At 38.1% G+C, this 12,915-nt stretch overlaps 1 protein-coding gene across 1 annotated transcript; it reads right to left on the reverse strand.

The window, feature by feature from the left end:
- Positions 1–5,338: 5,338 nt before the first annotated feature.
- LOC119505612 (small VCP/p97-interacting protein-like) lies at positions 5,339–6,294 on the reverse strand. The gene has a single exon (XM_037798447.1). It carries the CDS (start codon positions 6,206–6,208, stop codon positions 5,975–5,977), a length of 234 nt encoding a protein of 77 aa, XP_037654375.1. The 5' UTR covers positions 6,209–6,294; the 3' UTR covers positions 5,339–5,974.
- Positions 6,295–12,915: the final 6,621 nt, after the last annotated feature.

The raw sequence follows: 12,915 nt of genomic DNA on the forward strand, positions 1-12,915 counted from the left end.
CTCTCAATCATCTTTGAAGCACTGACTGCTAACAGAGCTTGCACTTATTGCTGGTGCAAGCAGAAGTGATTTTAGAGAAAAAACATTCTGCCATCCTTAGGAAGAATCCATTTCCCACCAAAGTGGCTGGGCTACCAAAATTGTAGCCAATGAGTGACAGCAACTCCACTGCTTATGTTGAGTCAGCATCAGCATTCAGTTGTTCTGTTCCTCAAACTCTGCTTACCATATTTGTTCCCTGCAGCTTCAGCACTTCCATGTTTTCCTGATGTTCCCCCAGATATCTCTAAATGTGGTTGGCACTCTTTATTAAATAAGTGACATTTCTCTCACAGCAAAATATACAAACAGTATAGCAAAATGTCATATGCTTAAAATTGAGTAAAAAATAAACAGCTCTCATATTTTAAAATCATAGAATCTCTAGAATTGGAAGGCTAGGATATTATGTTTACAAGCAAGAAAACTAAGCTTGAATATTGTATGGTTATGACCACTAATAAAGCCCTTTATGGCCCTTACTTATGAGGGGATTAGGGATACTGAGCTCATTTAATATTAAAGAAACTAGGTAAAGAAATACCTAGTTTCAAGAGGTATGACTTGGAAATCAATGGATATAGGTGGTGAGAAAGACATGAAGAAAATGTGAAGAGAAGGTGGTATGAGAGAGAAACTGACATATAAAATGCAGGATGATTAAAAAGCACAAAGCTACTATGTGAAAATTATCCAGATATTCCTGACCTCTGTAAGTATACATGGAAAAAGCTTATTAGGTCAAGGATGGGATCTGATCAATAATGGACTTTTGTCTTTGCTGAAAAATACAAGGTATCAATTAGATTGTGTTTGGCTGTAGGTAATGGGATGCTTGATTCTCAAGGGCTAGACAATAAAGGCATTCAATTTTATCATGGAACCAGATATGTAGAGTTTTCAAATACCTAGGTTACTTTCTTCTGCTACCTTTGGCAGGTGTTTTTTTTTTTTTTTTTTTTTTGTCACATTTGCTTTTGCAGAAACAGAAGTGTTTTTATACAGAACCACAGCTCCTGAGTGATTCTTTTCAGGCAATACAAAAGGAGAGTGCAGTGCAAAGGGTTTTATCCTTTTAATTAGAGTTGGGCCTAAATTGCCTCTAAAAGAAAAAAGTGAGAGACTATTTGACAATTCAGAGAATGCTTAAAATTAAACTTTGTATGATGGGCAAAAGTTTTCCATAATGGTGTGTGTCTTTCTTTGCCAGAGCTACTATAACAAATACCATACAATGGGATAGCTTAAGTAACAGGATTTATTCTCTTGTGGTTTCAGAGGTCAGAAGTCCAAAATCAAGGCATTGGCAAGGTCATGCTTTCTCCCTGAAGTCTGTAGCATTCTGGTGCTGGCTTGCCACAGTCCTTGGGGTTCCTTGGCTTGCATCTCTGCCTCCTATCACACAGAGTCTCTCTCTCCTTGCTTCTTCTATTCCAGGCTCCACTGACTTCTGACCTCTTCCTGTGGCTTTCTCTGATTCCCTGCATCTGAAGCTCCTCTCTTTATAAGGCCTCCAGTAATATGGATTATGACCCATACTTCTTTAATTTGGCCACAACTTAACTAATAATAGCATTTTCAGAAGATCCTATTTACAAATGGGTTCATATCTACAGGAACACAGATTAAGATTAAGAACATGTATTTTTTGGGAGTACAACATTCAGTCTGCCACAGTCCACCCCATGGACCCTAAAAAGACATGTAAAGTACATTTACCCCATACCAATATCCCAAAAACCTTAAGTCATTTCAGTAGCAACTCTAAGTACAGTCTCATCAAAATCAATTATGGGTGTGGTCCATCCTGGTTCAGAAACTTTCTGCCTGTGGGCCTGTGAAATCTAGAAAACAAGTTATTTGCATCCAAAATACAGTAGCAAGGCAGGCATAGGGTAGATATTCCATTCCAGAAGGCATGAATTGGAAGGAAAACAGGGGTCACAGGTCCCAAGCAAGTCTGAAACCCAGCAGGGAAAACTCCATTAAATTTCAGTGTCTGAGAGTCATCCATGCATTGATGCTTTGTCCTCTTGCTCTACTGGGGTTGCAGCTCCACCCAATCCAAGAATTGGGGCAGTGGAGACATAAGACCCACAACCAAGCATTGGGTGCAGCCAAACTCTCCCCAAACATTGGGGCAGAAGACTCACCCTGTTCAAATCCCAGAGTATAAGCCCTTCCCTATCCAAATGTTGGAGTAGGAGCCCTTCTCTCTAGGCCCAAGAGATTCTGTTCAATTCAGACCTCTGCTTCCATGGTTCTGGCTTTGAAATAACTTTTCCTTCACTTTGTCCTGTCTCTGTCCATTTTTGGAATAAAATTCTCAAAAATCTTGTAGATTTTGCATGTAGTTTAAGGGGGTCCAAGCCATCAGACAAAAGGATCTCCAAAAGACCCTTCATGGATAACTGCATTTGCAAATTTGATTTTCAATGAGATGGGTGCAGATCCATGAGTCATATGCTCAATCTCCTTAGCAAAGTGTAGTTCAGCTACACTCCCACTTGGATTCCCATTCTCTGGGAGCCTACCTCCTGGGAACTCAGGAATGGTTCTGTTAGAACCATTTCTGCCCCTAGTCCCAGAGCATGCTATCTGGATAAGCTGAGAGTTCCATAAATCATCCATTGCTGGTTCCTTTGTGCTTACAGTTTAGTCCTCAGTTTATCCCTTTTCTTTCTTATTTTACTGTAGTTGCAAGGAGAAACCAGGAAACACCTTCCACACTCTGCTTGGAAATCTCAGCTAAATGTCCAAGTTCATCACATACAAGCTTTGACTTCCAGCCAATATCAGAACACTATTTTGCCAAATTGTCTGCCACTTAATAACAAGGATCACCTTTTCCTCCAATTTCCAATGACACATTCATCATTTCCATCTAAGGCCTCACCAGGAGCACCTTTAACTTCATATTTATACCAACAGTCAGTTCATGATGATATATTCTGAGTATATGTATTCTCTCTATATATGTGTTCTGTAAGACAATAGAAACTTTCTTTACAGCTCTCACTTTTTCCTGAGCCCTTCCCATAATCACATTTAATGCAAATAACTTTGCCAACAGAGATATGTGGATTCTGGATTAAAAGGGAGAAGAGTGGAAGCAGAGAGCCATGTTAGGAGAGTTTTGAGTAAGCTATTCAAAGGTGATCATGACTTGTGCTAGAGGGATAGGACTGGAGTGGGGAGAAGTGGGCAGAGTCAGGTAGAACCAACAGCATTTGCTTATGGCTTTGATCAAAGAGTGACAAAAAGAAAATAAGCCTCTCGTGCCTCCTATATTTTTACCTGGAAAAATTAAGTGCAATTATTTACTCTGCAGTAGAAAATTCTGATGCAAAACCAGATTCATTTTTCAGAGGGAGATCACTGTTTCTATTTTTTTTTCCCCCAAAGGCAATACAGAATTTTTAACAAAACCACATGTGGGAAAAGTATTGAGTTACATTCCAAATACAATCGGTGAGAAGAGCAGTATCACAAATAGATATTTTAAAAACATGCAGCATTATCAACAAAGGGGCTTCTGTAGTAATACACAATTTTTTGTTACCAGCCATATTAATAGTTGGAGGATTAGAATTAGGAAACAAAGATTTAAGCATTTTACATCATAAAACATTTCTCATATACATACATTTTGCTGTTCTAGTTATGTTTCAGTAATTTGGTTTGGGAGTATAGGTGGACACAGAAAGAAACAAAACTGATTCCTATTTAAATTATGCAAATTGACTCCTAGTTATGAGTTTTCATCAGCAATTGATTCATAATTTTATGAGGGAGATGCCTGTATGTATGATATATGGGTGTGTGTCTATATGTATGTATATGTGTATGTATATATATATGAATTTAGTAGTTTTTTCTGGGTTCCTATCAGGTATCCAGTCTCCCCCTTTCCCTTCCTTTTGCTAACAGTATTCCTAAATTTGGGTATCCACCCTAGTTCATGTAACCCATGTGATTTGGGGGAAAGCTGATCAAAGCCATGCAAGCAGGTCATGATTTGCTGATGCAATCATAGCCTATTGTTCCCAGAATATATACCAATATATTCCTGGTTCAACAGTAGATAAGCATAGTATTTGAGGATATAATTGTTCTCTAAGAAAACTGGAGACTAATATCATTTCTCCTTTAGAGTATCACAAAGGGAATATGCCTAACTATAAATTCAATGACTGTATGGACACGCCAAACAGCCCTAAGCTCTGTTTTCACTGATCTCAAAGAGATGAAAGCATCCCTGAGGTTTCCCTGACCACTAACCCAAGTTCTCATTCTTGAAGATGTAAGGGTAAAATTGTTCTCACTATATTAAAATAGTAAGAAAGATTTGTACACATTTCAAAGATGGAATGCTCTAGTCCTAAATGCATTCAGCTATTAAAGACCCCTTTTCTTTTCTGCCTTGGAAAAATTAATCATCTTCATAAAGAAGATTCCATGATTTCACTATCTTTTATTAACAAAAACACCACTAACCTTCTAACAGGATGAAGAAAATTGAGCTTAATTATGTCCTGACTAGACATTCATAGAATATTTCACACCATGATTTAAAAAAGTAGTTTTTTTCACAAGGAATCAAGAGATCTGTATCTTTTATAGTTCAAACTCTAAAATTAGCATATATGATACACTGCAATTTAATAAAGGTCTTGTGGGAGGGATGGGTGAGATGGTGGCTCAGTTTCCTTTCCCTAAATCAAGTGAACTTGGTCTAATTAATTTACAGTCTGTATTAGCACCTACAATCTGCAAATTCAAATTTAGGTTTCAGTTTGTGGTCTTGCCATTCAAAAGAGTTAGCAATTATAATAGCTGATCAAAAGGAGTAGTAATTCTTATATTTTGGCTTTTTATATATTACAGAAAATCACAAAAGTATAATAAAATTTGTGTTTCTAATAAATGAAAATCTAAGTTTATGACTATGCATCACATAGAATTAATTCATAGTATTTATGCTTGAAGTAAATCTTTTTAAATACAGTACCTATATGTTTCTCATATGCTATTTTCCTTGCCAATTTCACATCTCTATAAATCCTATAATCATTCTTTAATAAATATAAAAAATGTTAAATGTTTATGAAATTTAGACAAATACATTAACACTCAGTATAACCCACCCGAATTTTCAGTTTAACTTGGCCAATTACTGCAAAGATCTTCAGAGTGGAATCTGACATTATACAAAAGTACATCACTGCCTTCTGATGGTATCAGTATTATATCATTTTAAGTTGAGTAAAATATTTTTAAAAAAACCAACAACCTTCAGTATAATGTAAAATAAAATATGTTTATTTTATAAGCTACAGCAATAAAAATTAGAAAATTCAACATCTTTCTACAAATATTCAATACTTGTTAAGTTATAACAATTTACAGTGTTCCTTCATATAAGCCCTTTAAATGATTTTTCAAGGTTTTCCCGGGTGATCAGTTTAAAGGCACTAAAACTATAACTTTAAGCAAAAGTCTTCAAATATAATGAAATAAAAACAGATATATGGCTAAGGAGCACACTATAAATAGCTAGATACTTTTATAAAGGAGAGAAAATATAATTGCAAATTTTAATATTACAAACGTATGCAGAGTTTTTACATGCAGATGTATATATATTCACTATTTAGGTCCACGCTTTAACTGCTAAAAAAATGGCACATACTCACTATCTGCAGCAAATGTAGGAAAATAAGTATTTAATGAAACGTAGGTCTGACCATTTTCTAAGTTTGAAAATCAAAAGAATTTGCAATCTTTTCTATACAGATTTAGTACTGTATTTAAAGACACTAAAATTACAGTCTGAGTCTTCTTTAATTCAAAGAGAGGAAATTAAATTGAGACGGTCCACTTGATTGCAGACATTAAAGTTATTGGCAGTAGACTCTTCCACTCCTGTTGTGCATTATGAAACTGTCCATCTGAGTCCATCTTCTGGTGGCGGTCCAGATGTAGCGATTTGTTTTTCTAATTTTTCCTTTTTCTTTCTCTTTCCTTCCACAGATTGAACATCCAAAATGCCCCGAGATGCAGCCTCCCTCTGTCTTCTCTCTGCAGCTTCTGCAAGTTTTGCTCTTTTCTCTTCCGGGTCCGGCGAGGGAGGCTCAGCCTCCCCGGGGCAGGGAAAACACAGGCCCATTGGGACAGCGGCTATGGGGGTCCCTTTTCGGGGCACGCCCCGACCTAAGCGGCGCTGCGGGGCCAGACGCGCGTCCCAGGTCTTCCTGTTCCCCCCACCACCCCCAAACCCTGCGATTTGGTTCCGCTCCCCACTACCCAGCGGGAACCCTCCACCACACCCCTGCCAGGCAACCTGTTTCTATTTTGAACTTACTGATTTTGAGATAAGTTGAAGCTGTCTAATGGGCAGCTGGATATACTATTCTGAGCATCAGGAAAGAGGTCCTGGCTGATGATGAAATTCTAGTTTTCATTAGCAAATACATGAAATATTAAGCAATGGCATACAATGTAACCACCCCAGGAGACAGATCAGAGAAGGAAGTGAAGGTGTTCTAGATTGGATCTCTTGGGAACGATGAAATTCAGAGGCTGGGTCAAGGAAGGGAAGCCATAGAGGTATGCAGAAACTAACAAAACAAAACAGCCCAGATAAAAATATGTCTCAGAAAGACAATAATGTAGATATTTTCTGGAATCTAGAGAGTTGAGAGCACACAAATTATTATTGGAGTTGGTAACACTGAAGTTATGAGTGCTCTTGTAAGAGCAGTTTCAGTCATACATGATGAATGGAAGCAAAGCTTGTGTGGGCTCAAAAGTGAGCAAAAGAAGAAGAATTAGAATTACTGTCTTTAGAGCTCTCTTTCAAGAAGTTTTATTTATTTAAGGAAAGCAGAGAAGTGGTAGCAGAAGAGTTACCTGGAACCACAGGAATATTTTGTTTCTTTGTTTAATGTGAGACATAATGAAGTATTAACTATCTGCTTATGGGAGTGATTTAGTAGAGGATAGCTAATTGCAAGAGCATGCCTCTGAAGAAAGGCTGGCAACTAGAAAACTGTTAAAGGATTGGTATTTATGGAGCACATTATCTTCTTCCATATTAACAAGAGGAGGGAGAGTATGTGAGTTCTGGTCCAATTTGGGTTTTGACTGTTGAGATAAAATGCTCTACTATGATTGACTCTACTTTCACTCTAAATTGTGAGATGAAACCATGATTTGAGGTGAGAAAAAGGATTTGGCGAGTTGACATAAAAAAGAAACATGGGAACTAATGTCATAGCAGGAAAACAAATTTACAAGAGAAATCTAAGTGGGTTTCTCTCAAGAAAGAAGAAAAAGACAAACAAATGAAAGAATATATTTAAAAGAATAAGGTAATTTTATAAATTGAATGAATGAATAAATGAATGTGTGAGCCTAAGCACTGTCATTGGTTGGTTGTCAATATTTTACTCCATCTCCTCTCCCTAAGGCTATTGCTACAAATTAGGTAATATGGAGAAACTGGTACACTCCAGGATCTCCATTTGTTTATATTTTATGTGTACTTTCTGAGTTTCTTATCTAGGGAGAAAGTCTATGTGCAGGAAAGGGTTAACTCAGCAGACCTAGGTTGCTCAAACCCTTCACATTCCCAAAACGGGCTTGTATTCAGGTCTGCCTCTTGGCCAGATCCTGGGAGCTGAGCTCTGGGCCTTTAGAATGTAATACCTGATAATAATGATTTTATATGCTTGAAGCCTTGGGTCACCCTGTACTAGTTTGATCAGATAGTTTGGGGGAATGCCTGTTTTTGCTCTGGGGATTTGGAGTATGAGGACCTGAGGGAAGTTTTGCAGGTTCTACAGTCCCAATAGAAGCCTGTACACTAGGGGTCAGGCAAGTTTCCTTAGTTGGCAACACTTCACATGCTGTTGGGAGAATTAAGCACATCCCCAAGTGTTGGGGATTGAATCATGTAATCCACAAAAGACATGTGCAAATCTTAATCCATGTTCCCATGGCATGAACCTATTTGTATTTAGGACCTTTTGAAGATATCATTAGTTAAGGTGTAGACAAATTGAATCACAGTGGTTCTTCAACCATATTACTTGAGACCTTATAAAGAGAAGAAATTCCGACACAAATCAGTCAGTAGAACCAGAAAACAGAAGAAGCCAGAAGATATAGAAGCCAGAAGTCAGAGAAAGCCATGGGAGGAGACCAAGGACATTGCCATATGATGCAAGTCAAGGAGCCCCATGTGGCAAGCTATCATCAGAATGCTTTGGACTCCAGAAGATAGCATGATCTTGACTCCTTGGTTTGGGATTTCTGACCTCTAAAACTGTGAACCAATAAATCCCCATTGTTTAAGTCAACTCATTGTGTGGTCTTTGTCATAGCAGCTCTGGCAAAATAAGACACTGAATGACTCCACTGGGAGAGGTCACCTTGTAGCTTTTGCCTGGTTTTTCCTGGATTTCACCCCATGTGCCTTTTCCCTCTTCTTATTTTAATCTATCTGTTCATGGTAATAAAACATAACTATGAGTATAATAGTTTTTCTGGGTTCTGTGAATTCCTCTAGTGAATCATTGAAACAGGGTGGTCTTGGAGACCCCTGAAAAAATCTGCTTCTCCAAGGTTACACAAATGTCCTCCTAAAATTATTTTAGTATTTCAAGTGAAAACTTTCATCCAACAAGAATTTATTCTGGTGAATGGTGAGAGGAAGGTATCAAGTTTTTTTTTTCTCAACTGGATAGTTCATTATACCAGTATCATTTATTGAATTAAATACATTCTCACTGAATTAAATTCCATGTTTGTCATATAAAATCACAAATGTATTTATCTCAATCTGAACATTCTGTTGTGTTCTTTGATCCAGTAACCTGTACTATCAGTGACTATGTCGTGTAGCTAATGTCTCCCTCACTGTTTGTTAATATTTTTGTTTGTACATTACTTTTTTCAACATGAATCATTGTATTAGCTTTTTTTTTTTAAATTGTTTTTTGAAATAAATTCAAACTTACAGGAACAGTTGCAAAAACAATACAAAACCCATACAGAGAACTCTGGCATGCCCCAACCCCCCTCCCCTGATACCCCGATCCACCAACTTTAACATCCTGTCACACCACCATTTCTTTCTTTCCCTCTCTCCCTCCCTCCCTCCCTCCCTATCATTCATCATCTATTGCTCTGTTTTCTGAACATATGAGAGCAAGCTGCACATATCCTTGAACAAACAATATAATTCACATCTACAATTCCCATGAACAAGAATATTCTTTTATGCAATCCCATTAAGTGCAACTAAGAAGATCAAGAAATTCAACATTGATACAAAGCTTACATTCTATATTTCCTTTTTTTCTTATGTCCCAACTGTGTCCCTTTGAGCCTCCTCTCCTCCATCCTCAGATCCCATCCAGGATCATCCTTGGCATTTAATTGTCATCTATTTAGACTTTTTTTTTTTCAATTGTGGAAACATATATACAGCCTAAATCTTCAATTCTAACCCCTCCCTAACATTCCATTAGTGGTATTAATCACATTTAGAATGTTGCAATGCTGTCACCTTCCACCATCCATTACTACAAACTTCTCTTCACCCAAACAGAAACCCTACACTCATTTCTTAACTCCCCAATGCCCCTTCCCCACTCCTCATAACCCATACCCTACTTTTCATCTCTATGGTCATATTCTCTGATACTTTCTTTGTGTTTACTGTGGGGCTTAAATTTAACCTCTTAAATCTATAACAATCTTGTTTTTCTTTGATACCAACTTAATTTCAATAGGACACAGAAACTGTTCCTATACTCCTCCATTCCCCCACCTTTATGTAGTTCTTGTCAAAAATTACATATTTAACATTGAGTCCAATAAATATTGATAAACAATGATTTATCATTACAGTTTATGTATTTTAGATCCTATAGGAAGTAAATAGTGGAGTTACAATAAAAAATACAGTAATATTGGTATTTATATTTACCATGTGATCTTTACTAGAAATCTTTATTTCTTCATGTGGTTTCAGTCAATTGTTTAGTGTCTCTTCCTTTCAGCCTGCTCAATTCCCTTTAGCATTTCTCATAGGACTGATCTACTGGTGATGAAGTCCCTCAGCTTTTGATTATCTGGGAATGTTTTCATCTCCCCCTCATTTTTACCCTCCAGTTGTTTGTGAATTTTCTATCCCTGATGGTTATTGACTTCTATTTGTATTCCATTGTGGTCAGAGAGTGTGCTTTGAATAAATTCAAATTTTTTTTTTAATTTATTGAGGCTTGTTTTATGTCCCAGCATATGGTCTATTCTGGAGAAAGATCTGTGATCACTAGAGAAGAATGTATGTCCTGGTGATTTGGGATGTAATGTTCTATATATGTCTGTTAAATTTCTCTGTATCTCTCTCTCCTTTCTTTGTTTCTCTGTCAGTAGGGCTCCCTTTGGTATCTGAAGTAGGACAGGTCTTTTATTAGCAAAATCTCTCAGCATTTTTTTGTGAAAAATTTAAGCTCTCCCTCAAATTTGAAGGCGAGTTTTTCTGGATAAAGTATTCTTGGTTGGAAATTTTTCTCTCTCAGAATTTTAAATATGTCATGCCACTGCCTTCTCACCTCCATGGTGGCCACTGAGTAGTCACTACTTAGTCTTATGTTGTTTCCTTTGTATGTGGTGAATTTCTTTTCTCTTGCTGCTTTCAGAACTTCCTCCTTCCCTTCAGTATTTGACAGTCTGATCAGCATATGTCTTGGAGTGGGTTTATTTGGATTTATTCTATTTGGAGTTTGCTGGGCATTTATGCTTTGTGTATTTATATTGTGTAGAAGGTTTGGGAAGTTTTCCCCAACAATTTTTTTGACTACTCTTTCTAGACCTTTACCCTTCTCTTCCCCTTCTGGGACACCAATGAGTCTTAAATTTGGATGTTTTATTTTATCTATCATATCCCTGAGATCCATTTCAATTTTTTCAATTTTTTCCCCATTCTTTCTTTTTTTCTTTCATTTTCTGTTCTGTGGTCCTTGAGGATGCTTAGCCATTGTTCAACTTCCTCTAATCTTATATTATGAGTATCTAGAGTGTTTTTAATTTGGCCAACAGTTTTTTTTTATTTCCATAAGATCTTCTGTTTTTTTATTTACTCTTGCAATTTCTTTCTTACGCTCTTCTAGGGTTTTCTTTATGTCCTTTTTATCCTGTGCCATGCTCTCATTGTTTGTCTGTAGTTCTTTGATTAATTGTGCCAAGCACTATGTCTCTTCTGATCTTTTGATTTGGATGTTTGGGTTTGGGTTCTCCGTATCACCTGGTTTTGTCATGTGCTTTAAGATTTTCTGTTGTTTTTGGCCTCTTGGCATTTGCTTTACTTGATAGGGTTCTTTCAGGATAAAAAAATACTGATCTCTATTTTGTCAGATCTACAGCTTGGTGGCATACACTTCTCTAACTAACCAGCAGATGGTGTCCGTAAGTCACCTATTCCCCTCAAGTCAGTTCTCCCTAACTTTGTCTTTGTGGTGTGTGGGGATCTGATTCTTGTGGGGTTCAACTGGTGCACTAAGTTCGGGTGTGTTGTTGGTGCTGTCTGCCCTGAATGTGGGATGTGTGTCTGGGTGGTTAGGGAGGCATGACAGCTTTAATAGTCAAACCTCCCAGATTTAATGCTGTTGCAAGAGTCTAAGCTTTCATTTCAGTCTTGCCACAGGTTGTCTCTGCCACTGACCCATAAGACCTTAATATTGGCATTGGGCCCCTGGGATTTCCAAGAGGGCCCCCCTTCTCAGCCATGCTTTTCCAGGACCTCTGCTGAGGGAAGGCGGTACCACATCACAATTGTGTGCTGGCCCTCCAGGGAAGCCCTGGGCCACCGGGCCATGCAGGGGCATTCCTAGCCTGCTTTAAAGATAGTTGAATGGGCATGTTAATTTCCCCCTTTTCACACAGCTCCGCCTTCCCAGCTCTGGGACAATTAGCTGTGGGTGCACTAAAGGCCACTGTCCACAGCTGATATTGTGGCATGTGTGCAGTGCTGTGGAAATCACTCCCTGTCACACTGGGACCCTTGGCTCAGCACTGGGCTATAGCCCTGGCCCAGGCCGGAGTGTCTCCAGCTTGCCGGGGAGGTGGCTGCAAGGGGCATGGTTTCTTTCTCCTTTTGGCTCCCCTCTGCCCCTCTGGCCCCAGAACAATCAGCAGTGGGCTATCCTCCATGCCAGACACCGAGATGCTTGCCTAGCCTGCTCCTGCCAGGCTTCACTGCGCAGTTCTCACCGTCATAACCACAGCTGCTACTGTTTTGTTTTTTTTTTTTTTTTTTTTTTAAGAACTAGTCCATCTCCAAATGCCAACTCACAGTTTCCCCAAACCACAGCATGGCCATGGGACTTTCAGCTGGCTCACTCACTCATTTCAGAATGCAGATCCTGGTTTCACCAAATGCACAGTCCCTGTAGATTTAGCAGACCTTGTCTGGCTTGTGCATAGCTGGAATCGGTGTTCTGGGTCACTTTCTGGCTTTTATCTAGTATTTTTCATGGAGGTGTTTTTTTGCCCTGTCTCACCTAGCTGCCATCTTAGGTTCTCCCTGTATCAGCTTTTGAAAATAAAATTCTAAAACAAAACCCAAACAATACCATTGAGATTCTGTGAAATTCCCTTATTTTAATATTTTGGGATTATTAACATTCATATTAATTCTTCTTACCCAGGAATATATGTTTCTCTCTATTATTTAGATCTTGTTTTATATCCTTCCATGATCTACTATGGTTTTCTTATAGTTTCAAAACATTTTTAGGTTGAATTTATTCTTAAGTCTTTTCATTTGTTTTTGTTATTGTTGTGAATGCATTTTCTCCCATTTCA

Source organism: Choloepus didactylus, chromosome 10, assembly GCF_015220235.1.
Source record: "Choloepus didactylus isolate mChoDid1 chromosome 10, mChoDid1.pri, whole genome shotgun sequence".
NCBI lineage: Eukaryota > Metazoa > Chordata > Mammalia > Pilosa > Megalonychidae > Choloepus > Choloepus didactylus.

Bases quoted from the DNA above. Each gene is read 5' to 3' on its own strand.
- LOC119505612 (XM_037798447.1), bottom strand. From the start codon at position 6,208: ATGGGCCTGTGTTTTCCCTGCCCCGGGGAGGCTGAGCCTCCCTCGCCG.